The sequence below is a fragment of the Gymnodraco acuticeps genome, unplaced genomic scaffold, assembly GCF_902827175.1.
Source record: "Gymnodraco acuticeps unplaced genomic scaffold, fGymAcu1.1, whole genome shotgun sequence".
Lineage (NCBI taxonomy): Eukaryota > Metazoa > Chordata > Actinopteri > Perciformes > Bathydraconidae > Gymnodraco > Gymnodraco acuticeps.
The window spans coordinates 1,001,576-1,028,137 of NW_022990135.1; the positions used below are offsets into that span (position 1 = coordinate 1,001,576).

Genomic DNA, 26,562 nt, shown 5'->3' on the forward strand with positions numbered 1-26,562 from the left:
TTAGAATACAATGGAGACAAATTGTTTGTTCTTGTTATAAAATCAGGTTGCTAGCATAACGATGAGTGGGGGATGTCGTGGAATGGGAAATGAGTTCCCTGAAGGCATCAAATGCATTTGCACACAAGAGGTGCTTCAGTCAGCTTGAGATTAACAAGCAGGAGATCTCAGTATTGTTGGAAAATATATTCGTTTTTTGCAGGATTATGCAATGAGATTATTGATTTTGCGGATGTATATGTATACTGCAGTGTGTATTTTTATAACCAGAGTTTTAACGGTGGGGTTTTAGGACTCCTTGGGTTCCTTTAAGAGCTTCAAGAGGGTCTTCACTGGAAATGTAATTACTCTTTAAGATCTTTTCATGAATGCTAGCCCTAATGTGCTCCTCTCGTGTTTTACCATTTAATTTAAGTCACTAAAGTAAGCATCCATTTGAAATAAAAACCTGCCGATGTTTGGAAAAACTCAGACATCCCTCGTCTCACCATCTAGTTAAATAAATATGATCTTGTCTTGGCTTCAATTTAAACAATTTATTCCATGTTTATCCTTCCGTATCCATATGTGTGAATGCGAGTGTGTGCCTGCCTCATACTAGCACAGACAGGTGCAGGCATGAGTTTTTTCCCAGCATGGCAAAACATCATTATCTGCAGAGGTGGTGTGTTTTCCTCCCTGAGACATTGTGTACTACAAGACAAGAGACAAGCAGGGACAGAGACAAACCACAAGCAGAGGGAGGTAAAGAGAAAGGGGGGTGGATGGCGGGAGTCGGTTGTTCCAGCATGGCAGACAAGTGCCGCACTCGTAGACAGAGGCTAAGTAGGAGCAAGTTGGCCCACAGTCAGATTTGGGCAGCCGGGGTGCTTAATCATCCCGGGCTTGGTGCGAGAGCTGACAGGTGAGTTATGAGCGGCCGCTACAGGTAGGACCCCAGTCTTCCCACTGCTTACTATGACCTTCGCTCTGGCCATAAATAATGCAGGTACCATAAAAAACTGATTTAGGATAACTGGGCCGGCCCTGTCTTGGTGTGGGTTAATCTTGCCTTGGTGTGGACAGCAGGGAAGGCACTTTGCAGAGTACTGGAGGCTGTATGATATATGTTTATATAAATACTTGGGTTCAATCTCTAGCTCCTTATCGAGGCCACTTTTCTGACCTCTCAGTGTTTTGTCAGTCTTGGTCTTAGCCACTGTTTGATGTTGACGATTCGCTGCCTGTCTAAAGCTGTTGTTACGTCTGTCTCTGCAGTGACAATGCACATCCAATCATGCCAGGCTGCATTAGCTGCAGTGTGTGTGTCCTCTCAGCAACGATCTGTTTGTACATCCACCCTTCACATTGATGTAGCCCTGGTCGACATTTCAATCCAATCTCAGGTAAATGCTGACGTAAGAGGCAGCAACATGGACCAATAATGTCGCTCATATACTTGGGCCCTGTGGTTGAGAGTCCCTTAAAGAGAACATTTTGTTTCATTTTCAGGTCCATATTTGTATTTAGTGCCTCTACTGGGACATGTCTCCATGCTTTTATGTGCTGCAGTATCTCTTTTCACCCTCTGTCTGAAACCAGAGACTTGTCTAGTGTGTCCATATAAAAAGTGGAAGCTTCCTTCACAGATTATATCTATACTTTACTGAATACAAAACATGCATCCCATAAGTTGCAATCGTTCAGTTTAACCTGGCATGTACTGTGTAGACACAGACAAGCAAACAGGAACACGGTAATGATTTGGCAGATTTGAGCAATATGTCTTCTGAGCCTGATGCCCTGATGACAGTAGGAATATTCCTCTGACGGTTTTAGAAAGCTGCAGTGATGGAGGATGTGCCTGGCTGGGTAGCGAAAACCATTTAAGCCGATGAGACATTTGGGATGCTGCCATATTAACAATGACAATCTTCTTGAAATAGGTTGTCATTTACAGACGGTAGTTTTCAAACCTTTGCATGTCTCTGTTACATTTAAAAGTTACTGCAAGTATTTACCTAGTGAATGTATTTTATGACATCTGCATTAACATAAACCTCATTCATCTTTAATTAAAATGCTGACTAGATCCTGATTCAAGACCTTCATGTTATTTTACAGCATAGATACATCCTATATCACATATGTAAATAGTTAATATGTGGTGGGTTCACTTTACTGCCCTGTAATGACATTATACCCAGGTAACCTTTCATCAACCTTGTGCTGTGCGCTGAGGCAATACTCAGAGACAGTTATTGTTAGTTGAGAGTAAGCTCTAATGAGTAATCGCAATTATTTCATCATCCATTTTCTATTAGAGAGGAGTTGTTTTAATTAACAGATTCATTAAGTTAGTTCATTAATTTCCCCCCAGGTGCCCCGGATCCTCGGGAGGATTTCAAATCAATTCTGCTGCCTATTATTTAATATCAGAGCGAACAGTCGCTGAGATAAAGGGCAGGTTTGCATCTGGTTTTATTGCCCTGTGAGTTAGATTTAATGACGGCCAATAGAATAAAATAAAAATATGGTGGATGTTTTTTGTTAGGAGGGATCTAACTACCTAGGCTTCATACATAAAGCTACACATTAACCCCTGAATTTAACCACTTCTAAATCCCATGGGTATATTTTACTGCAGTGTTTCCCGACAGTGTGCCAATCAAAATCCTCTCAGCATGCTGCTTAACTCCTTACTGACCATTGCACATCATTTCAGTGCATTTGCCGCGTGTTGCAGTCCTCTGCCTGCCCTCCAGCTGCATACAGTATCTGTCAGCCTGACACTTCTCTCAGCTGATGTATGCCGGATGCTATCTATCATTGCCACGACATTGCTTAGTCCCTTCGCTTCGACACATTTGACAGACAGTGTCACCTATTAACGCCATCAGCTAGCTTGTTATCACTGTATCTGCAGTATTTCAATGCTCAGTATACGGTTAAGTCACTGGAATATAGATCATTTTTAGTTCTTAGGATTATCTTCATGAATATTACACCTGTGAATAGTCACCTGGCTCAAAAGGTCTCACGATGGATGTGAAATGTTGGAAAGACATCGTAGGACACAGTGTTAGCCCACACCATCGATCACTCTTGCGGGGCAGATGACACAATTATCTCCCTCTCTCTGTCTTCCAGTTTATTAGTGCTGCCCAGAATATTTAACAGGGTAGAGAGCGCTCCTGTGGGATCTCATTTGCACAGGTGCCCATCTGCTAGGAGTTGTCTGGGATAATCTCCACATCATGTCACATTTGCATCATGAAAACGGCCCTGTAAAGGGGAACGCTAGGCACTGGCCAGTTTCGAGCGGCGAGGGATTGTTTGCCGACACTGTAGCTAAGACCAGTGTGTGCTGTACTAATCCACGAGGCAGTTAATGCAGCGCAATTATGTTAGGATTTAACATGTTTGTAATTGTTTGTTGGTTCGGCTCAATTTGTGTAACCAGCTTTAGTTGGAAAATTAGCAATGAGATTTTCCTAAACACTGCCAATTTGTTTGGTCTTTTAACCAGCGGGGGGTGGGATTTCCTTCATTCGGGCTGGAGTGCTTGTCAACTATGACAGTCTTATTAGCCGCTTTCACCAAAGAAAAGGTGCTCCTATTGAACCCATCGATCTTTAAGGACCTTTGCTTTTATTTCCCTCTCTTCAAATAGCACAACGTTCCCGAGAATCAATGTGTTCATCGACTCCTGTGTCCTGTCCTGTGAATTACTCGAGCAACAGATCCAATCTCAAAATCGCTGTCTCATTAATGACCCAAACAGGAAAGAAGTAAATGCCAAGCAGCTGCATCTTTACTTCTCATGTAACCGTGAAGCATCACTTTCTGAATCCCTACAAGGTTACACATGATAAAGCTCGACACAGATTGGTTTAGTATTTAAAGACGTGTTCCCAATAGAGGAGCAACACATATCACTATACTGCATACACCAGGCGTTAACATTAAGTGTTTATTCCACCGTGGATAAAAACGCCCCGGTATCTGAGTCCAGGCAAGCATATAGTCTTCAAACATTACAAGTGATCTTGCATTTTACTCCCATTCTCCCTTCTTTATGTATATGACCTGAGCAGTTGCAGTACATCAATTGCAGCAAGTAATTTTCTGGTAGCTCGCACTGTATCTGCTTAACGCGTGAAAACAAAACGCTCAATCAATCTTAGAGCGCTGTTGACATTCAAGGCTGTCGCTGCATGTTACCGACAGTGTCCCTTCCCCTTGTACACACACACATATACACACAGGGTTGGGTTGTAACGGAATACATGCAACGGCGTTACGTAGTCAGAATACACAAATCAAGTAACTGTATTCAGCTCGCGTTCCATTTGAAAAACGAGTAATCTGATTACAGTTACTTTCGTAAACCTGAAGTGAATACATTTTGGAGTTATTGGAATTATTGGTGGAAAGATTTCCTCACAACATTTAATATTCATTACTAAAGGTACAGCCGAATCATCACAGCGCACAAAACCTATTACCGCCGCAGATGGACCAAAAAGGGGAGCGTTTGAAAAAAAAAAGGGGCGGGTCCGCTCAGTGAAACGATAACAACGAAACATGGAGGAACAGAAGTCTGCGTTTAAATCGTGTGTGTGTGTGGTTAAAACACATCAGCCTGCGGTCGCTCTTAGCCTTTCTAGAGTCACAGACATGAATACATAGATCAAGGCAGACTGGTGCACACACTCTCCTGTTTTGCCGATCCGGTGCTTAAACAAATATAGCTCTACACCCCTGGCCGAAATGTCCTTAAAATGAAGTCCGCGTTCGACATTTTAATTCATGTCCTGCCAGCACTGGCAGGACAGAAGGCGACACGCCCGTTCTAAGCCGTGTCCCTCACTCCTCACATCCCAAGCTGCATCCCCAAAAAGTGTATTATGTTGTTACATCGTTTCAGATGTCATTTTTCAGTTGTGCTCTTGATAAGCCATTAAAACAGTAAAAACACGTTCAGTTTCCTTTTGCTTTTTGTGTCTCCTGTTCACCAAAACATACCCATCTGTGAAGGAAAAAGAAAGTCATCCAAAAGTAATCTAAAAGTAATCTGAATACGTTGTAAGACACGTAACTGTAACTGTATTCGGATTACTTTCAGAGCCATGTATTCAGTAATCAGTAACTGATTACATTTACAAAGTAACCCTCCCAACCCTGCATATACACTATATATAGTATTCATACACACACTTTGGAGGTAGGCTCGTCATGCATCACTGGCATTGACACTTGAATGTGTCTATAATTGTCTGGATTAAGGGTCATATGGGATATGATGGTGCAACATTCAGCACTAAAGAACAGTTTTAGCCCTTCTGAATTGTGGAAATAATTAATGTTTTTTTCCAGAGGAAGGCTTCTATACATCTGCCTTTGCTGCAGTTAGCTATTCATATGTAATCTAATGAATGAGACTTTGAGTGTATGTGAAACCGGAGCTGGACTGCTTGCATCTTTTGCTTGCTTTCTTCTGCCAAGACTTCATTATGATTTCTTATCTGATTCATTAACCTTTTCTTTTTTCCTTTCTGCAGGAACTCTACATACTGCATGAAGGTGTCCATGTCTCTCACGGTGGCAGAGAACGACACAGACCTCTGCTTCAACTCCAAAATGAGGTTCTTTGAGAAGGCCGAACTGAGCAAAAACAAAGACATCACCTGCCCGGGCATCGATGATTATGTACAGCCAGGAGCGCAGCCAGATATCGTGTGGTACAAGGTAACATGCACCCTTTCTCTCAAATAATAACCACTGATTTCATTTCCTTTAAAAGGCAGAGGTGCCCCGCTTTTGTCCGTCACCTGAAACCCATCACGCACATTAATAAAAAGCTTCTTTAAAGAAGAGTAACCTCGTTAAGGTCAGCTTCATTCAGATTTTAATGAACTTCAAGCACCGTGACTTTTGAAGCATTTATTAAATAAATATATATCTGACAGAGATTAATCTATTCACCGTGTACAGTCACATCTAGCTTTCTCTTACGCCCACAGTGTAACTGACCCGCGCAGACCTCCTCGTGTCCAACAGGCCACTTTGATAGAGCTGTTCGGCGGAGCTCGGGGGCCAATTCATCAAACGTTAAAGTGTGCTGGATTAGGTGGCCAAAAAGCTTCTTCAGTTTCCCATTGAATCAAATGAAAGTAGCAGATAATGACTGTGGGCTCCACACCCTCTGGTTATTGGCTCTCGCTGTGCCAGTGGGGGCTGATTTAATTCTGGGAGGCCTGTCTTGGACCACAGTTCGAAACCATCCCACAGTGGCCCAGTTTTCCTTTGCCTCAGGTGTTCTGTGGCCCTAAATCTGCCTTAAGACAGAAAACTGTAATGTGTGACAGCAGTGGACACAAATGACCATGATCTAAGGAATTTAACCATTTCAGAAGTGCTTTACGAGCTTTTAATGCTCAAGTATCCTCCTGTTTACATACAGTAGGTAACTGATTTCTATGGGGTTGAAATAAAGCTGTAGATGCTACTACTGTAAGAACTTATACATTAACTGAGTAATTCATTTAAGAGTAGCTGATGCAATTCAATCAAGATTAGTAGTCCTCCCTCAGAATGATAAACAGCCGTTCATCCCCCAAACATCTTTTTTAAAGAATGTTAGTGTGCACCAAGAATGCACCGAACAAATGTAAGCAATAACTCTTTTTACCATAGCTGTGTGGAAAGCTGCTCTTTATAAAAGCATGTTTAGTAAAATAGGTCTCTCTTTGGATTTATCTTCAATATGCCTTAAGTTCATACAACTAGAGTTTCATGTTAAATAAAAGCGTATTCCTGCCGATTTTTACACTTCAAACACTGCATTTTCTTTATTTTGACATTTTGTACCGTGTGTTTACATAATAAAGGAATGCAAACCAAAGCAGTGGAGACAAACCATAGAAAGGAAAAGGGACACTCTCTCCATCAAGGACGTACGGGAAGATGACATTGGGAATTACACCTGCGAATTAGAGTTTGGGAACTTTTTGGTAAGAAGGACGACTGAGCTGTCCGTCACAGGTAAGGAAGTCTCTCTTTAATGCTGCAAATCGTTTGATTGCAGAGTCATCTCCTGTTCATTTTGTTAAATTGTGTCTTAATGCAAACATATTTATATTGAATGCTTTTCAAAACTAAACTATTTCCAATACAGGATATTCTCCTTGTTGCTCAGGCCTATGTAAACATTGTCTATAACAAAAAAAAAGACTTTCTCGTTAAAGAATTGAAGGTTTTTAAAGCTGATCTGTGCACCTTTTCCCAAGGTGTCGCCCTCAACGGCGTCACTGTCTCTCTGTGACTGCTAGGGCCGCTTTAATTGCTAAGTAGTGGATTTCACATAGAGCCACATCCGCACTTTTTCTTAAGGCTGTTCAAATATTTAAGCTTGAACCTAAAGTGGGTGACAGATTGCCTCGCACTGACACCGCCACAGACAGGTTGACAAAGCAGGCGCTGTAGAGCAGGGAATTTTACGACTTCATTATACACTCCAATTCTTTTTAGGGTACCTGATTGGAAAATAGTTGTAGATGTTGCCCTGAGTTTTTCTTTAAATTAAGGATCAATATATTGACGTGAAGGGGCCCTTTAATGACAATTTTCAAGTTAATATTTGTATGTAGTGTCTCTACTGTGACATGTCTCCATGCTTTAATGTTCAAAAAGCTCTTTATTTTTCTCATACTGCCTGTGCTGCATCACCTCTTTTCACCCTCTGTCTGGAACCAGAGCCCAGTCTGATGTCAGGGAGTATGTGTGTGAGAATTGCAGACCACTTACATGCACAAAGCCTTTTAACCATAATACAGCAAAGGGAAAAACCCATTGATATGGCCTCTTTAATTTAGTATATCCACGTTCTTCCTATAGCACACGTTAAATGTGACCTGACATCATATAAATAACAGGAAGACCATGTTAAAGTCATATCTCTTACTCAATTTAAAAAGGACCTATAACTTAGAAAAGTGGAGCTCACATTCATTTGAGTAAAAGTTTTCTCAGGCTATTCAAACAACGACAGCTCCTCTCCGTCTTTGTGAGAGATTTGGCTGAGTTCGATTTTTATATGGTGACTTACGTCTGCAAGGATACGAACAAATGCCGGATAACGCAGACTGAAACAAACAGAGAGAAGTGGAGAGCTTTTGGATGGATACAGGGTTGCATTGTGGGCGTGAGGGTCAGACAAAGTGTTTGCTGTAACCGCGTCTTGATTACACTTTATAGTCTCCTTTAAAGACACGAAGACAGACTGCAGTGAGGGGCGAGCTAAGCCATAAATCATTTTCTCACCAGCCTCAAAATGTCATCCTGGGGGGACTAGTCTTAATCTCTCTATCTACTTTGGAGACATTAAGCATTTTAAAAGAGGTGGCAGAAGATGATTGATGATTGGGCCATGGCATTTATGGTTTTCTCAGAAAGTCTGTCTGGGTTTACTCCCACATCTAGTCGGTCTGTAGGTGTGAATGTGTCTCTTTTTGGCCTTTTGATAAACTGGCAACCTGTCGAGGGTCGATGGTACACTGCCTCTCGCCCAATGAATGCTGGGAAAGGCTCCGCTTTTCCAAACCTGCAATAAAGAAACAAAATATGGATATACATCGAGTTCATTTGATGTTTTTAGTGATTTTTACTTATAATTTCATGCAGAAAATATTGCAACCTTTCGGTTTAAGTCCACAGTTGAGGTTACACAAGTTGTTTTTACATTTTGAAGTATATTTTATTGAACTGGAAAAAGAGAGACCAAAGTTAACTCTCACTGTAAGTTACAAGATACCATTTCGCCTTGAGGTAACAAAGTGTACAGTGTTATGCAAAGTGTTACACAAGTCCTCATTGTTCTATTCTGAACTTGCAGTGCTTTTTAACTTTAGAGAGCAACGCCAGCGTTCATTCTCATTTTGGCCTGCTCTCCTTTAAGGCTGAATTCCTTCGATTGAAGACGTTTTGAGCTTTCGTACGTGGTGTTTTTCTTTCTTTTTTGCAGCCACGGAGGCGGTTCAGATCATGCTAACTACCCAATTATTTTTGATTTATTTTCTCTTTCTGTCTGCTGTGGCTGCTTCAGTGCACATGAAATCCTTAAAAGAAGGGAGATTTGTTCTTTGAAAGAACCCAGAAAATGTACATTTTGTTTTGATCTTTTCAATTTACTGGCTTTAACCAAACTTAATATTCTGACATATACTGATATTAATAGATCCAATGATTTCATAATGAATCCGTGTCCGCCAAAAGTTGTAATACACATTTATTGTGTGCAATAAAGTTAATGTTTAGGTAATTGTCAGCCATTTATCCCAATTGTATACCCTCTCAATTCCCAATACATCAAAAATATTATTAAATGGGATATGATACCACATCTGTTTGACCAATCACTGCTGGTACCAATTGAAATACCTTGAACTGAATTTATTTCACCTCCTGGTGAGCACAGATGTAAAAGGAGCGTTTCGCTAAAGGTGGAAGGCTAAGACGACAGAAGAATGTACTTTCTTTTTTAAATCTATATAATGTAGATATTATCCTCAACCTCCCACAGATATTCCAAACCCCCATCAAACCCCCTGTCCCTTCCCTCTTTATCAATACCACCGTATGACTCTCTCACAGCAGTGCAAAGGGACAAAAGGTCAGATTGTGTGTGATTATAATGAGCGCCACTAAAAACATCATGAGCTCTCTCGCCAGGTAATTGAAAGTGACATTCATTTCTAAATACATTTTGCGGTTTTATGACTTCCTTGTAAGGTGCGGCGTTTTATGTGTTATTACTATTACATTATTACATTGCATTTAGCTGACGCTTTTATCCAAAGCGACTTACAATAAGTACATTCGACCAGGAAGACACAACCTTGAAGAAAACAGAATCATATAAGTACATCAGGTTTCATAGAGCCAAACATTTCAAGTGCTACTCAACTGGCTTTAGATAAGCCAGTCCTTTATTAGTATATAAGTGCTTTGTTAGTAATTATTTGTTAGTAATTCTCTCGCTCGAAGTGGAGTCGAAAGAGATGAGTTTTCAGTCTGCGCCGGAAGATGTGCAGGCTTTCTGATGTCAATGGGGAGCTCATTCCACCATTTTGGAGCCAGGATAGCAAACCCACGTGTTTTTGCTGATGGGAACTTGAGTCCCCCTCGCAGTGCGGGTGCAGCGAGCTGTTTGGCTGATGCAGAGCGGAGTGCACGCGCTGGGGTGTACGGTTTAACCATGTCATGTTATATTAAACACAGTAGCATAAAGTGATGGCAGGGATGAAATAAAAAAATATAAATATATATACAGGGGAGTAGCACCGGTGGTGTGTAAAACAGTCAGTGTCGCTAATGAGCTGGAACCAATGCTGTTAACCTGCTTTACTTATTGAACCTGCACGCAAGGAGAGGTTGAGGAACAGAAAGGGGCGAGCATCTAAATAACTAATGAGAGGTTGAAAACAATCAAATTCCTCTTAAATTAGCTGATGCACTCATAATGTTTTATGAAGTCCTTATCAGGGTCTTGCTTTTTATTAAACATTATTGAGCTGGTTGGAAATGAAATGAAACCGTTTTGCCTCCTCAGCTCAACCACTGCTTTGAATGATGGGAGCTTTTCCCTTGATGTGTGTTTTCTGTTGTGCATTTTGTAAGCTCCAGGTATTTTCTGCAAATGTAGACAGGGAACAACAAAAGTCCAGGACAAGTTTTGAATATGACTTTAAAGGAGGGAACATCAATTTGCACAGGTGTTTGTCGGGAATGTAAATGAAGGACATTAGCTCTGATTCCTTTTTTGATACCCCTCGCCCTTCTTGGTAGTTATTTGGAGAGTATTTGGCATTTGCATATTGTGACTATAATATACTAAAGCTCATAATCCAGATAAAGAAACCCAAATAACTTTTGTTCTACCTCCCATCTTTATTCGTTGGCCAATAATATGTGGATTTGTATGCAGTTAGACAGAATAAAAGGTGAAATAGATGTTGATAAAAACATCAATGCATAGCGTTTGCTCTCATTTAATGTTCCTATGTTTTCTACTTTTCTGTTTTAGCTAGACAACTTGACAGCAGGCTAGTGATTCTACCAGACTGTGATCATAACACACTTTGGGCATCAGAGGTTAAGGGGTACACTTTTGTTTGTTTTTCAATATTAGATGTACCTATAATATATGCAATGCTGTCACAATGATGAATGCTGTTAAACCTGAGGCACATTGATTTTGTATGCTTCAGTATAAGGAGCACCAAATGACTCTAGATTTGTGATTACAAATACATATGGCTTGTTTTGATGATACGTGGACCAGTGGTGGAGTTTAGTTAACTTTAAATATGTTTTCAGTATTAAATCATTATGAACGTATTTGGCAGGTAACAGGTCCTCTCTATCCTTGTTAAGATTAACACAGTGTTCCTCTTCAATATGGCCCTTCTGCCTCTCGTACACCTCTATTCCTTACGGTAGATCTCCTGCCAGCACCATTCGGTGGCCATTACACATTTCCTCTCCCATCCCGGAGTTGACTCATTACCATATGAAGGAGGTTGGAATATAATTGCCCCTTTTAATGGATGGAAGATAATTAAACTGACCACGGTGCTGGTGGAAAAAAGAAGAGCATGCACTGAGTGGATTCAGAAAGTAATCCTTTTTTCTCCTGGTGAATCCACCTGCTCATTGGGTACTCAGTGGGGGCTTGATGAGGTTTTAGTAGAGTTTAGTTTGCATTTATCATTTCCTTTGATATTATGTCACTTTAATTGGGAACATACTTTTAAGATAAGAAGCAGCTCGTCAGTATTCTGTAAATCTCATTGAATTTGAATTAATTGTCTGCTTCTTTGGCCAATGGTGCATTACTGCATTTAACTCTTAGAGACTTGTTATTCTTTATAGCATGGCATTTTGTTTTAATAGTTTTAGCTATTAATTGTGCATATACACTATATGGATGTTCCCAACAAGAAATAGACATAGATAGTTAAAGGATCTTAATGCTATGTTTGTTTTTAATATCCCTATTCTAGGGAATAATGATACATGATAAACATAGATGGAACAATGGTCTCCAGCGTGACGCACAGTTCACTGTCAGCATGCAGACTCCCTACGAGGTGCATAACAGCAGTGTTGTGAAATGCACTTAAAGCTGAGTGAAGAGCTCTTAAAGCATGATGGATAGATTTTCCTTGAATTAGAAATATCATTTTGTCATGTGCTTTGCTGTTTATTTTCTAAAGAATGAATGGATGAGTCACTGGAGGACACTCCAGTGACTCATCCATTCATTCTTTAGAACATGACACATTTAACATTTGACATGCCATTGGGAAAAAATCGGCAAAGAATGAATATGAAATGGAAAGATAGTTTTATTAGTATAGTGTGAGTATTATAAGATTTATGGTACAATCTTTTTCTCACCTTATTTTTCCTGCCTCAGCTCTTGTCTTGCCATTTGTCACGTCCCACCTCTGCCATACACCCTGGTCAAGACCACATATCAATCAGAGGTGAAAGGCAGACCTGAGGCTTTCCTTTAGAGCCAATAATGGAGAGTCTCAAATTGGGCTTTGTTATTTGCATTGCCTTCTTCTTGTTTCTGCAAACTGACATAGCAATTATGATACCATCTCATACTTCTAAAGTGAACAAAAGCTCATTGAATATAAGTTGGACAAGTGAGATCAATGCAGAATAAGAGATGGACCGGATCATAATGCATTCACTGAGGAACAATGCGTTTTGCACTTTGCTGTATACTTTCCAGTCCGTGCTGTTGGACCCTGTGTCCGGCTGCCGGCCATAACTCAATGTCTTCAGCGATGCCCCCGTCCCTGGTGGTTTGGCAGGCTGTTTGTTATGCGTTCCCCTGCCATCACTACCCAACCCCGGTGAGTCAACTCGGCCCTGTGCTCTGATCAATCCAGCAGCACAGTGTGTGTACACTGTAGTGCACACTCAGCATCCCGGTGGGTTTCCACCTGCTGGCGCCATCGAAGGAGCAGCACACAGGAGATGTGATTGCCGAGCTTCCAGCAGGGGAGAAGGTGGGCGGAAACAGGAGAGAGTATGTGAGCATGAAGCCTCTGCAGAGCACAGTGTTCTCACTGTGGAGTGGTTATGTGGTGACTGTATATCAGTACAGGATGTAATTTTACTGAAATGTGTGTGTATTGCTGTCAAACATGTGTTTTGACTTGCATAAAGAGGAGGTTTTGAATCCCTAAATCCTGGGGAAATGTCTCCCTGGGTCTATTTCCCTGTATATCCTAAGGTCGTCCGTCTGTTTGCGTGGTATTGTTTGCTCCTGTGAAACAGTGACAGGTATTTGGCAACGTTTTTCCGGATGCCTGTTTTTCTTGGCACGGCCTGGCAGATCCGAGCACACATGAACAAACTGCAGAGAAGGAGATCCAGGAATTACTTTGACTTGGCCAGCTTTCCACAAGGTGAGATGACTTTGATCAGTTGTCCCCCTGTTTGATGAGGTGGCACTTTCTGGGCACAAATGCTGTTTTAAGCAAACAAAGGACTATCTCCCCTGGCGTTTTGTCACAAGATTTAGGACACAGGCAGGATGGACTGGAGGTTTAATACATTTGTATTGCTAAGTATCAGGGCTCTTAGAGTCTAGCTGGGAGAGTTTCGGATTACATGGAACGGGATCATCAGGACACATCAAATCTGTTTGATTATTCTCTTTTTGTTGCATATACCGTAGAGTTAACCCCAGCTATTGCTTGAGACACATTATGTCACCTAGCATCCCGAGAAATTGTTCCCAGTGAGACTCTGCAGTGCATGATTTACATCCAATGGCAGTTCACTTGCAATGTAGAAATAGTGTGCCCTTTATGTAATGGAGCAGAAAGTAAAGTGCTGCATATACTGAGCGTGTCATGCCATACAGAGCGGAGTCGTCGTCAGGGTATAGTAACAGAGGGACGAATGAGATTTTAAAACGACTGCTTTATGGAGGAAGTAGAACAGTGGCATATTGCACTGAGCAGTGAAGCGCGGCACACCACCTGTGGTAAACATCCGATAGAAAACAACGGGTGCAGGTGTTTTAAAGGATGAAGGCTTGTGGATGTGTGCAATGTTCTTGCAAGAAATTATCGAAGACTAGCTGTTGACATCGGCTCCTTTTTTTTTTTTTATAACTAGGATCTTTTAATTTCCCTCACCAAGTGTTTCAAGAGGCACTATGGTGCTTGTTGTGGTTTCCCTTTCCTCTAGTGTGTTATATAGGTTTAGTGCATGTAAATGGTCTGCAAAGGCTAAAATCCCTGTGTTCCCTCCAGAGGGAGTTTCTCTCCCACACACTCCCAGATGATGAAAAGGATTCATCATAACATCCACTACCATCTATTTATTCTCTACATGTGCTGTTGCTCGTTTCTTTTTTAAGCTGTGGAGCTCAAAAACTGGCAGGTGCTCTTATTGTTTGTGTCACCCCGACACATTCGCTTGTGCTGGTCTTTGTGAACGTGTGGTTGAATCAGCGTGAGTATAGAAATCCAAACGGTTTGGAGTGAAACCTCTTCGCCTTAGAGACACGGTCTTCCCGGAGCAGGTGAAGCCAAGCAACAGATGTGATGCCGGTTTGAACAGATTTAGCAAAAAGGTCAGGTGGTCTGGTGCCGGTGCTTCTCTTGGAGCACATTGATTGGGCTTTTTTCTTCTTTTAAAGGAAGACCGAATCCATGACAATAATCCCTCTGCATGAAAGTGGGATCAAGAGCTTACAGGCCCTAATTACTAACAGTGGGCAGCTATTTGACATATTCCTCGTGATTTGACAGGTGCTTTTGATGAGTATTGATTTCTTAGACAGCTGAAGAGTTTCTATGTATTCTACTCTTTTTTTTAATACCTATAAGAAATAACATGCATGCAAATGGTTTATAGATTTAGGACCTCTACATTGTGTATCACCTTTTCTGTCGTCATACATCTTGTCAAATGTCTATCAATAATCAAACTGTGCTTACAAATGCTCCCCTGACACATCGTACATCTGGGATCGCTAATTAAGATGACGTGTAACATAATTAATGCCTTCACTCTGCTAATTAGCACTCACTTAGTGCCTTAGCTTTGGAGATGTGAAAAGCAGCGCTAAACTAGTGTTCATTATATTCCACACCACAGTCATGTGTAGCAAGTTACCACATTAGGCGATTTGAAAACTAAAGATGTCTTATTGCTTTTTAGAAATGCATCTGTATTTATTTTGTAACTTTAATGCGCTGTTGAAGTGTCTGTACTTCTGTTATGAAGTGTTTTAGTGATTTAAGATGTGTGGCCACGAGTACATGAGTGTAGCCTTGAAGATGTTCTCTACCTCTTTCCCTGCCATCCCTATCTCTGGCAGTTTGTAGAAGCGCCCCATCAAGGACACTTCAGCCACGTGTCGATCCGCTGATTCCCGCCGAGAGATAAGAAGGCTGCGAAGGGACTGCGGAGGGGCATCTTGCATAATTTATATTGAGCAAAAAATCTATTTGGTGGCATAAATTACTCTGATGTTAATTAGTTGCAGATTGGTCTTTTACAAAAGGCGCATTCTAAATCACTTTGGGGAGAGACCCTCGCTGCACCAAGACAAGCTGGATTGTTCAGACGGTGATCATTTCACATGATGTTATGATGGTAAAACGGTCCCTATGAATACATTGAAAAAGAGACTATTATTATTTCTAGTCCCTCTACTGCTAAGGCAGGATACATGGAGGAAAAGCTTGTGTTGGAGTTGTCAAGTTCTCCCTCCCTACTCCCCCGTCCTTGCTCCTTCACACACTGTAAACTGTACACACACACACACACACACACACACACACACACACACACACACACACACACACACACACACACACACACACACACACACACACACACACACACACAAACCACCCTCGGTCAGGGAGATTGCTTACCAGCGCTTAGTTCAGTGGCGATGCTCAGTTGGGCCTTGATGTAATGGAAATTGATTGCACTGCTCCCAGGCTACACTGTCATGACAAGTTATTTTAATGGCACTAAAGCGGGCTTATGTTGAAGTTTAAAAGGAGGGGGGCGGAGGCAGCCCAGTGACTCCGGGGCGTAGTTACAGCATTGCAAGGCTTTTTATTTATTTATGAGATAGCACAATGTTTCTCACAACCAAAAAATACAGACGGCAAGTTTACAATGAGATAGAGAGGAAAATAATGGTGGGGTGGGATCAGGGGGGGGGGTGTGTGACATTTCAGAGCAATTTTCCTTCAAGAGTTAGTGCCTCAGGAGTGAATAGTGGTTGAAGTGAGCTACAAAGGTTACAATTAAAGAATGATTTGTGTCGTTTAGTGTACATTTAGCTGTCACTTCTATAATGGTACAGTATAGTGCATACAGGCCATCTACTGTATGTGCCCATTTATCCTAGCAGTAACCTGCCAAGCATGGAAGATGGACATTTTAAGCCAAGATGAAAGCTGTAATGGTTGCAACATAAAGGCAGTGGCAGACCAAAAGTTCAAAAATAAAGAAATATAGAGGAATTAGCTTTTTTGTCATTTTTAAAGAGGCCCTACTCTGCTCATTTTCAGGTTCATATTAGTATTGTGTGCCTCTACTGTGACATGTCTCCATGCTTTAATGTTCAAAAAGCTCTTTATTTTTCTCATACTGCCTGTACTGCAGCACCTCTTTTCACCCTCTGTCTGAAACCAGAGCCTGGTTTCATTGGCTAGCTGGCCAGCTCTGCTGTGATTGGTCAACTGCTTATCACGTAGAAGTGTGTTGGAGTGCTAGCTATTAGAAACTTGGAGGGAGTTTGGGGATTTTAGCCTTTGCTAACCATTTACATGCACAGAAACCAACACACTACAGGAAAGGGAAAACCACAAAAGGCATAATAGCCCCTATTTAGGTGATGTGTGTTTCACAGGTAGGATCATTTCTTGCTAACAAGTTGCATTCAGGTAACTCGTAGCGAAGGTTGTCTGAGGCTTGCTTGGGTTGCATTTGTATTATTGGAGGAGACTTGGCTGTACTTTGCCATAGGCAAACTTCAGCAGAAGTTGTTTACTCTCTGTCTGCCATACTGTTTCCTCTTCTGTTTTTTTCCTGTTTTTTGTCTTCTTCTGCCCTCCCTATATCTGGATACCAGAGTTGGGCGGTTTACTTTAAAATGTATTCCATTACAATTACTAGTAGCATGTAAAAAACATTTTTATCGTAATCTGAGTGTCAAAATATTAAAGTAACGTAACCTGATTACTTTGTGTTACTTTTGGGGAACCACAATATACAATGCAATGCAAACTTTAAGTATTGCGTTTCCCTCATGTTTTGTCCAAGTAATGCTCACTGTGGGACAGTCTGGCCAAATCAAAAGGACCCTGCTCTTCTTGACAGCTAGAGCATCCAATTACATTCCTGAGCCTGGTCTGAAACAGCCGTCACCGCCCACCATGAGTGATTATTACCTCATATGTGGGATGTATAGAGTCTGTGGGCGGCGGATTGCGATGGTGAAAACTGATCTTGCGCTTTGGCCCTAAGGAGTGCCACTGCCATGCTTTACGATAATAAAGGTATCAAGCCAGAATAGTTTCACGTGCACATGCCTGGTGTCACTATCTGCCGTGCGCAGCCTCATCACACAGGTCAGCAGAGCCAGGACCTCACTCTCACTCTGCTCGATCATCTGAATGAGACCGGAAATTAACTTTGATGTGGTATGTCTGTGGGCGAGAGGCTCAGGTCCGCGAGGGGGAAAGAGGTGGCTGGTCTGTGGGCGAAATGTGTTTGTCACATGCAGAGATAGGAAAAAGAGAGGTGTGTGTGTGTGTGTGTGTGTGTGTGTGTGTGTGTGTGTGTGTGTGTGTGTGTGTGTGTGTGTGTGGTGTGTGTGTGGTGTGTGTGTGTGTGTGTGTGTGTGTGTGTGTGGTGTGTGTGTGTGGTGTGTGTGTGTGTGTGTGTGTGTGTGTGTGTGTGTGTGTGTGTGTGTGTGTGTGTGATAGAGAGAGAAGCCAGTGACAGCCACCTCCACATACTCGATGAGGAGACTTCAAATATGCTTAATTCATATTCATCTTAGCTTAGAGAGCTAGATTTAATACATCTCAGCTATCTGTGACAGATCTGGAGCATGTCTAAATGATATTGTAATTGCAGTGAACAATCTCTTACAATATGTGCAGGGGCAGACCTATCATTAGCACTAAGTGCCTCCCCTATGTGGCGTTACAAAGGGCTTTTGTCTTTGTGTTTCTCCCTATTGTCTTGTCTCAATGACAGATCTGTTTGTCTCTGTCTTACAAAAAATAATATCTTTAATGTAAAGTGACAAACTCGCTGAGGATTATAACTCTCAGTTAGGTCCTTTTTAGCCTCTTTATGCTCTTTGTCTTTGAACTCTTAGCTCATCACTAGTACCGCTGCCTCTACAGCTAGCTGTCAGCTGGCCATCCTCCAGTCAACGGGCGGCTAGCAGCGGACCCATCTGACTGGGCTCTGGTTTTAGACAGAGGATGAAAAGAGGTCCTGCCGCACAGGCAGTATGAGAAAAATAACGACCTTTTTGAACATTAAAGCATGGAGACATGTCACAGTAGAAGCACAAAATAAAAATATGAACCTGAAAATAAGCATGATATGTCCTGTTTAATTAGTGATTACAGTGTTAAAGCAATAAGTGTGTGCAAACTCTGAGGACAACTTAATCTTTCCATGAACTAAAGTGACCCTAAAGGTAAAAGCTGTGAACTGTTATTGATTTCACCTTTTAAATCCTCTACAGTCATCCAGGGGCGATGTGCTATACATAGATGAAGGGAGCAGGGAGAGAAATATATGCAAGATTTAAGCCTCTTTGAAACTGAGGCGCAGGTTCTGCAAAAATAGCATGCAACCAGCACAAGCAAGGTGTTCCTGATATGTTTTGTTCACAGTGCCACAATGTTATTCCACCAAGAAATGCACAACTGAGGAATAATGGAGAATTTCTGCAGCCTGCATTTATTCACAATGTGTTCCATTTGATTCCAATAGGTTTCAAAAACGATCCCTGTCTTGAAAAATCTGCACACTGTCCTTTTTGCTTAAATGTTTAAGAAAGATAATGTGATTTTATTTCTCCTTAAATGTGTAATATAAAGAATACTTTGATGTCTCCAAGGAACTAACAGCCTTTACAATATCCAGGACTAAAATATAAATTGAGGGTCTCACCTCATAAAGGTCAAAGGCAAAGTCGTCTTTTATGTTTGAATAAAAAGTCTTGGAGTTTGAAAAAAGGAACAGAGGAGGAGATGTACTGTCAGCATATGCAATAAAAGCTTTAATCATAATAACTGTATCAGAGGCAGGTCTGATCAGAGAGGTTCTAGGAGTTGACGCTGCCAACGTAATGTAGGTGACTTTATCTGTGAATGTATATAAGATCCGTCCTGTAGGATGCTATTGGCTAAATCATTTAAATGAAGACTAACAATTGCTCTGTAAAAGAAGACGCAATAATAAATGCATGTAAATCCAGCATTTCTCAGCTGAGCCCCAGTACAGTTTACAGTTTTTTGCTGCATCTCCCTTGAGGATAACGGATTTGGGGGGGGTTAGCACAAACCCCAGATGTAGGGCACCACAGTGGCACAGCTACCCCGGCCCGGCTGGCACCAGACACCAACCGCTGACCTGTTTAAACAGCTGGAACGCTTGGCACTGCCTGCCTCCGGAGATTTGCAGTGCCACTGGCAAAGGGGCTGAGAGGAAGGAAGAGGGGGTGAGGGAGGGGAGAAGGAAGGGGGATGGGAGGCTTGTTGGCGTGGCTGGGCGGAGGGATTCGTTGCTCGGCAATAGGGGACCAGTGTGCAGAAATGGCAGGAATTAAACAGGCCGCTGGCAACAAGTGGAGGAGGAGGAGGTTGGAATAGATTCAAGTCAAATATACACAGGTTTTTAAACGGGGGGCTGGTCAGGTTGGGCGGATGCAATGAATGGGTGACCAGAACAAATAATAAATAGATGGTTGAGAAGCCTCTGTGCCAACCGCTTTGTTTGTCATTAAGAAAGAACAGAGTCTCTGTGTTTTGGAGGGTTTAAGGCTGTTAGTAAGGGGAGTGGGAGGTTACTGACTTACAAGAGGGAGCCCCTTTTAGCTGGCAGGGGTAACAATAGCAATGCTGCTGTAGCAAAGAGCATACGTTCTTAACACAGAAAAGGAGACAGTCAATATCAGCTGAAAAAAAATGTAGTTACAGAACATCTGCTCCAAAATAACCAAAAGGCGTCTATCTTTTGAAGCCGACTTGCATATGACAAAAGCACAGCGCAGATAACAGCGATTCACTAGATATCATTAGTCATTCTGCACAAGGATATTTAACAAAAGATGTATAGACGGGTCAATGTGCAGCATTTGAGGTTAAATGAATCTTCACAGTCGTTGGCGTCGTATTTTTGTGAATTCAATAAAATTCATTTATACTTTACAAGTCAATATGCAACACTTTAGTTTTACCAAGGATTTCTTTACTGCTTATGTAACATCCATGTGAGGGCTTCTTTATTATTAATGACCATCAAATCCTTGTTTATGGAAGTGCTTGAGCCTGGCTGGTTTAATTATATTTTTTTCCAGAGGTATGTTTGCAGCAGCTTTGATGAATAATTCAGTGCTATATTCAATGCACATTCCAAAGGATGTTTTAGCGCTGAGACGAGCGCCAGAAACACGGCTGAAAACATTTCAAGCACCAGCGATCAGACCTTTCAGCGGTTAAAGTCAAATGCCAATATTTGACTGACCCTGCTTGTTTGTGTGGGAGGGGTACATGGTTGTTCAAGTCTAGTTTGTATTTGTCCGCATGTAGAGAAACGGAGGATGCAACCGACTCTAGTACATAACAGAGGCAAAGATTATGTAAGCAATAAAACGTATCTGCACAATTATCTAGACAGTTAAGCATGCCTTGAAGCTTAGTATGGATTTCATACAGTGGTCAATCGGACACAATGGGTGGATTAGGCCCTTTTCCTAATTGGGCAACATGTTTTTTCTCTATTCAAAATCCTATGTTAAAGCGAAACTCCCTCTGGAAGAAGCTTTGGGATTATAACCTTTACAGACCATTTACATGCACACAACACTATAGAGATGGAAAAACCCCAAAACCAAATAGGGCCCCATTTAAAAAAAACATACACATCTATTTAGCTTTTAAAGAGCATAACAGAGGCGTCTGCCAGACAAGCTGACACTTAATTGGCAGGCAGGTTGATAGAAGTGGCTTGTGTAAGCAGTGACAGTCTATTTTTACATTATGTTATTTAGCAACCCTTACAGTAAATGCAGAGTAAATATATACACTCTACTTACAGGCAGTGCATCATTTTGTATCGTATGCAAGAAGAGATAGGACTACAAGATTTTACATAGTCACAGATAAGCAGTGTCGGGACTAACGTGCAGTTACCGTTACTACATGGTGCGTTACTCCGTTACTGCGTTAGTTTTTTTATATAGTCAACAGCCAGGCGAACAGAGATGAGAACTGTACTTAAGTACTTGAGTAAATGTACTTAGATACTTCCTGTGTCACATGCGGAGACGGGCTGTGGGCGTGTTTGTGTTGTTTACTAACAAGACTATCATGGCGGCGGCGGAGCTCAAGTCTAGTTTCTCCACCTGGAGATATTCTCACTATTTCACTTTTGTCGAGCACAAAGAAAATAACGTTTTAGTTAAATGTAAGTTGTATCTTGGCGGGTCAAAGAGCCTATCTACTGCCCAAACCAGTCATTCAAATCTCTTAAAACATCTGCAAAAACAACATGCTGGGACAAAGCTAGTAGCTAAGACCACAGAGACTCAGCCGACGCCACTCCACCTCCACCTAAGCAACAGCGGCTGGATTTTAAAGGACTGCTATCCAGGGAAAAGTCGATGAAGCCATTGCACGGTATGTTGATGAACACATGCAGGCTATTGCTACAGTGGAGTCACCCGCTTTCAGGGAGCTAGTTAGCATGATAGCATGTCCGGGCGGCACACGGCATATGGGACGGAAAAGTTTTTCCAACTACCTGGAGAAAGAATATACAAAAATGGAAAGCCAGCTAATATCGATGCAATCCAGATTGCATATAATGCATGTCAAGTTGATTAACAGATTGTATTATTCTCCAATGCAATAACAGTACTGAAATGAAGGCTATAAGGGCATTAATGGGAGACCCTTTTTGCAACTAACGAAAACGTTACTTTGCACTTTGGGTTTAAGTAACTAGTAAAGTAACTGAGTTACTTTTGACATGAAGTAACTAGTAATGGTAACTAGTTACTAGTTTTCAGTAACTAGCACAACACTGCAGATAAGTCAGGCGTAATGATAACAATTAGCATTAGTTATCCTTTTATAACAATAGCTTACTTTCTGCCCCATAACCTATTTTACACGTGTAAAGACATGCATTCTTGTTACCATGAATGTCTCGGTCAACTGTTTTTCTGGTACAGTAATGACTTTGTGTTTTAAGTTTAACTTAATCATAAAAAGACACCAAGTTTAATTAAAAGAATTGGGTGACTTACTTGTTTTGTATCAATTATTACCAATGTTGCATGAAACAACAAGTAAACATATTTTCATGCATGATATCATTTTTTGATGCATTATTAATGCCAATTACTTCAGGTAATTAATTAATTCAGTGGCAAAATAATCCAAGCACAATTAACCATCAATTTGACTGGGCTGTGAATAAGAAGAACAATGTAAGTCAAAGTAATCGACCATTTTGATCATTTGAAATATAGCTTTTATTTATTATTAATACAATTCAAATATGCAGCGATAATAACTTCACAGAAGCAGCGTTCCTTATTAAAAAACAATATTTATTAGAGATGGGATCCTCAGTATATTGTTATTAGTATATTGGGAATTGGGAAGCAACTTGTAAAATCTTAATTAAAAGATTATATCAGACATGGCTTTGCTTATGAAAAAGTTTTTACAGACGGAGCCGAGAAATAATTCACTCTGCTGGTGTAGCGGGAATCAGAGAGGAGTTATTTGCCGCAGGGAGAGAATTGACATTTTTTAATATCCACAGCAATGAAATCTCAATATAGCAACTGCGAGGCTGCAGTGTGTCATTTGGCATCAGATCCCTCCTTTTCTGTATTTTTTCCTCTGCTGTTTGTCTCATTTCAGAGCTCATTATGGCAAAAAAACAAAGTGTAATTAACGCAATCATGATTAATTACAGCACACAGCCTCGGTTTACACATCTGCCTAATTGCAACTTTCTTTCACGTTATTTCAAACGTTCAAGTAAGCAGAACTCGTCGCATTAGCTGTGTTTCTTCTCCTCTTCCTTCCTGCAAGTCTATTTGTGTTTCTGTAACTTTTTCTCAAACATTTGTCAAATCTAAACGGCCCTGTGCTCGAACCCTCCCACACATGTTACTCCCAGCTTCCCCTAAACAGCAGCCACATCCACATTTAGATCTGGAGATTTTGGAGGAGAACATGTGCAAAGTGGGAAGTGTAGCACTGCCAAAGGCAACCTGTCAAACTGATTCCCACTGCAATATATATACATAGTAATACCCCTATTGATTGCTGTGAATAAATGTTTCGAGGGGAACTGGAAAGCAGGCTGCTGGGAGAACAAATGGGAAGAATTTATGACAGGCAGACAGCACTCAAGATTAATTCACCTTTTAATTACAGGGAAGTACAAGGTATTGTCTGTCGAGTAGTTCAATTTAAAGCTAAGACAAAATGCTTGCTGAGAACGCAGTATATGGAAGAAAGTGTATGAATCTATAGTACATTTTTCCTCGACCCTGCGTTATTGAAATCACCGCCGTCTGTATTAGTTTCTCATATTCATGCTTGTTGGAAATTGGAGAAATCGGCTTTCTGAGTGTGGTGAAACTCCATTATTTCTTCTTTGGTCTTGTAAAAAGTCTATTAAGTGTCAAGCTCACTCTTTACACCGAGCCTGTTACATATTTTCCATTTTGTCCCTTTTTGTCCCTTTTAAAAAAAAATGTAATTCACTTGGCTTTCTGTAGTTTTCATGCTGCAGGAATACAATTCCCCCTGCAGAGGCGAAAGCTTCCCAGCATGTTAATGTGTTCTGTCGGCCGAAAAAGCAAAAGAACCGGCACATTAACACAGTTTAGTGCCGCGGAGCCTGGGAGGACCATCTCCTGAGTTTAAACTAAGGCCAGAAAAACGATATTGATCCCTGGGGGGAAATGTGGTTTCATGTTACAATTGCTACCATTTTAAAATTGGAATGTTTATTTAAAAAAAATTGGAGTGTAGTTTACCACCAAATATAACAACAATAAATAACGACAAGAATGAGTGTTACATAGTGCTTTCACTGCAGACTATTTACATTCACCAAAACCTATACACACTACAGGAATGGAAAGACCCTAAAAGCATAATAGGGTCTCATTTAGAATCAGGGAATCACTTTGTGTGCTTTTTGTGTAATTTGGTCTGAAGCATTTACTTTAACCCCCATCAACAGTAATGCGAAAATATTGGATTTCATCTCAAGTTTATGAATCATCTGGGAAGTTTGATAACCTTCTTTTGGAGTTCAACATCACACATGCCACCTCGTGCATTCATGAAAGCCAGCTGGCATTTAAGCCTCAGTCAAAAGTCACATGTTCTCCAGTGTGACGCTGTAAAGGACAGAACTCAACAGGGTGTCATGTGATTTATGACCCTGGGACAATCTGGCATCTCTTTCTCAAACTACAGACACTTACAGTATCAGAGGCATGTGTGGAGGAAGTACCTGCACCTGTTGCTATGCAACAAGTCATGTGCATCCTCATGCGGAACAAGAAAAGAGCTTTCACCTTTATTGGATGAAACGTTTATTTTTATATTGTGCTTGTGAAATCACATTCAGGATACAAATATATGAAAAGATCAGTTTGAGACATGTGATTCTAAACAACATGTCCTGTAGTATCGAACCCTGCGCTCACTAGGCTTTCTAACGGTTGCTATGGGTGTGACATGATGGCAATTAGCACCATGTTAACCCAGCTGGCTTTCCTCCTTCAACTTCCATCACTAAGGATATGCACGCCCAAGCAATGACCCACACTGCCTCCCAACACACACGCTTTCCTGTTGTTGAAGAAGCGCCAAACAACATCTTCATCTCATCCATTCTTTTTTTCTTTCCGTCTCTTCTTAGCTCGCTCTCCCACGCTGCGAAAAGCCTTTTTTTATAAAAAGCACCCCGAGCTTTCTTGCAGCTCCACCATCTCCTTCCTCTCTGACTCATCCTCAACTCCTCCCTTGAGGAATATTTTAGGCTAGGTGGCTTGAAACATATCACCATCTCTCCCACCCTCCTTATCATTGATTGAATAACACGTTTCTGAGGCCCCCGCTCTAGAAACAGGTGAATAATGAGTTCAGGCCCTCTCTAATTAACAAGCAACTGTCTCCTAGCCACACATGAATAGCCGCACATGATCCATGCAGTGCAAATGTTTACAAGTATGCATCAGATTCAAAACAGATATCTCATTACAGGAAATACCTGAACCATATATAAGCACTGTGAGTAATCATGCCTTTCTGTTTCAAAGCTGTTCAGTGGAGAGTGAAGTCGCTCCTGCTATTTTTGCTTTAGATGATGTATGTGATTTCCCCGAATGCATTGTCCTATCCTCTGGGCCCGCTCATATTCAATTGTTTTGATGGATCTCCTAAACCAACACCCTTTTCAATAAGGAAGTATACCCTTATTATGTTCTGTTCAGGGTTTTCTATATTGGTATTTTTTAACAAGTATCCTCGGAGAGAGTAGCATTGTCATTTCTTTAGGGTTCATGTATTTCCCAAAAGTCTATTTTCCAGTGCTTTTCAAATATCTCCTTTTCAGCTCGGGAGTCTAGCAGAGCATCTAGCTCATTTTTAACAAGCAGCATCCTTTTTCAGATAAAGGATTTATTTTTTGCACCTCGGAAATATCCGTCATAACAAGTGGCTGCAAGTCCACAAAGCACACGTTCTTTTCATCTACATTTTCAGACAGATAGACAGAATTTGATCTACGTGGTTGCTGCCAGACACGCTGTTGAAACAGCTGCCCTGATGCTGTTTGCAGACATTACGGTGTATAGAAGTTGTTAGCAGCGGTGCTATAGCTGGGATCATGGAGGTTTTTGGCCAGACAAATATAAGTAGGTGGGAATGAATGCAGATTGCAACAGTGGTGTGCAGAAGCCCAGAGCCCAATATTACGATTTCTAATGTTAGTTGCTGCAATTGACTGACCTGCATTCAACTCAAACTTAAATTGCAATATAATACAGCTTAAGGAGAAAGCGAAACCCAGGTCTCTAGTACTTTACGTCCTTTAAAGCCGCTCGTTTCCCTCTCCTTGCAGTAAAACGACATCTCCTTCATCCGAGAGATCATCAGAGACCGCACTCATCGTGGCTCTGCTCCATTTCACCCGTTGCCTCAAGCAGATGTTTCAGGGCATACGCCACGA

At 41.3% G+C, this 26,562-nt stretch overlaps 1 protein-coding gene across 2 annotated transcripts in view; it reads left to right on the forward strand.

Moving 5' to 3' along the window:
- LOC117546709 (interleukin-1 receptor accessory protein-like 1-B) overlaps positions 1–26,562 on the forward strand; it is a 185,661-nt gene that overhangs the window by 81,996 nt on the left and 77,103 nt on the right. For both annotated transcript variants that reach the window (XM_034217049.1, XM_034217050.1), the window contains exons 4-5: positions 5,544–5,730; positions 6,873–7,026. In XM_034217049.1, coding sequence (XP_034072940.1) covers positions 5,544–5,730; positions 6,873–7,026 — 341 coding nt within the window. The remainder of the gene's footprint in view (positions 1–5,543; positions 5,731–6,872; positions 7,027–26,562) is intronic.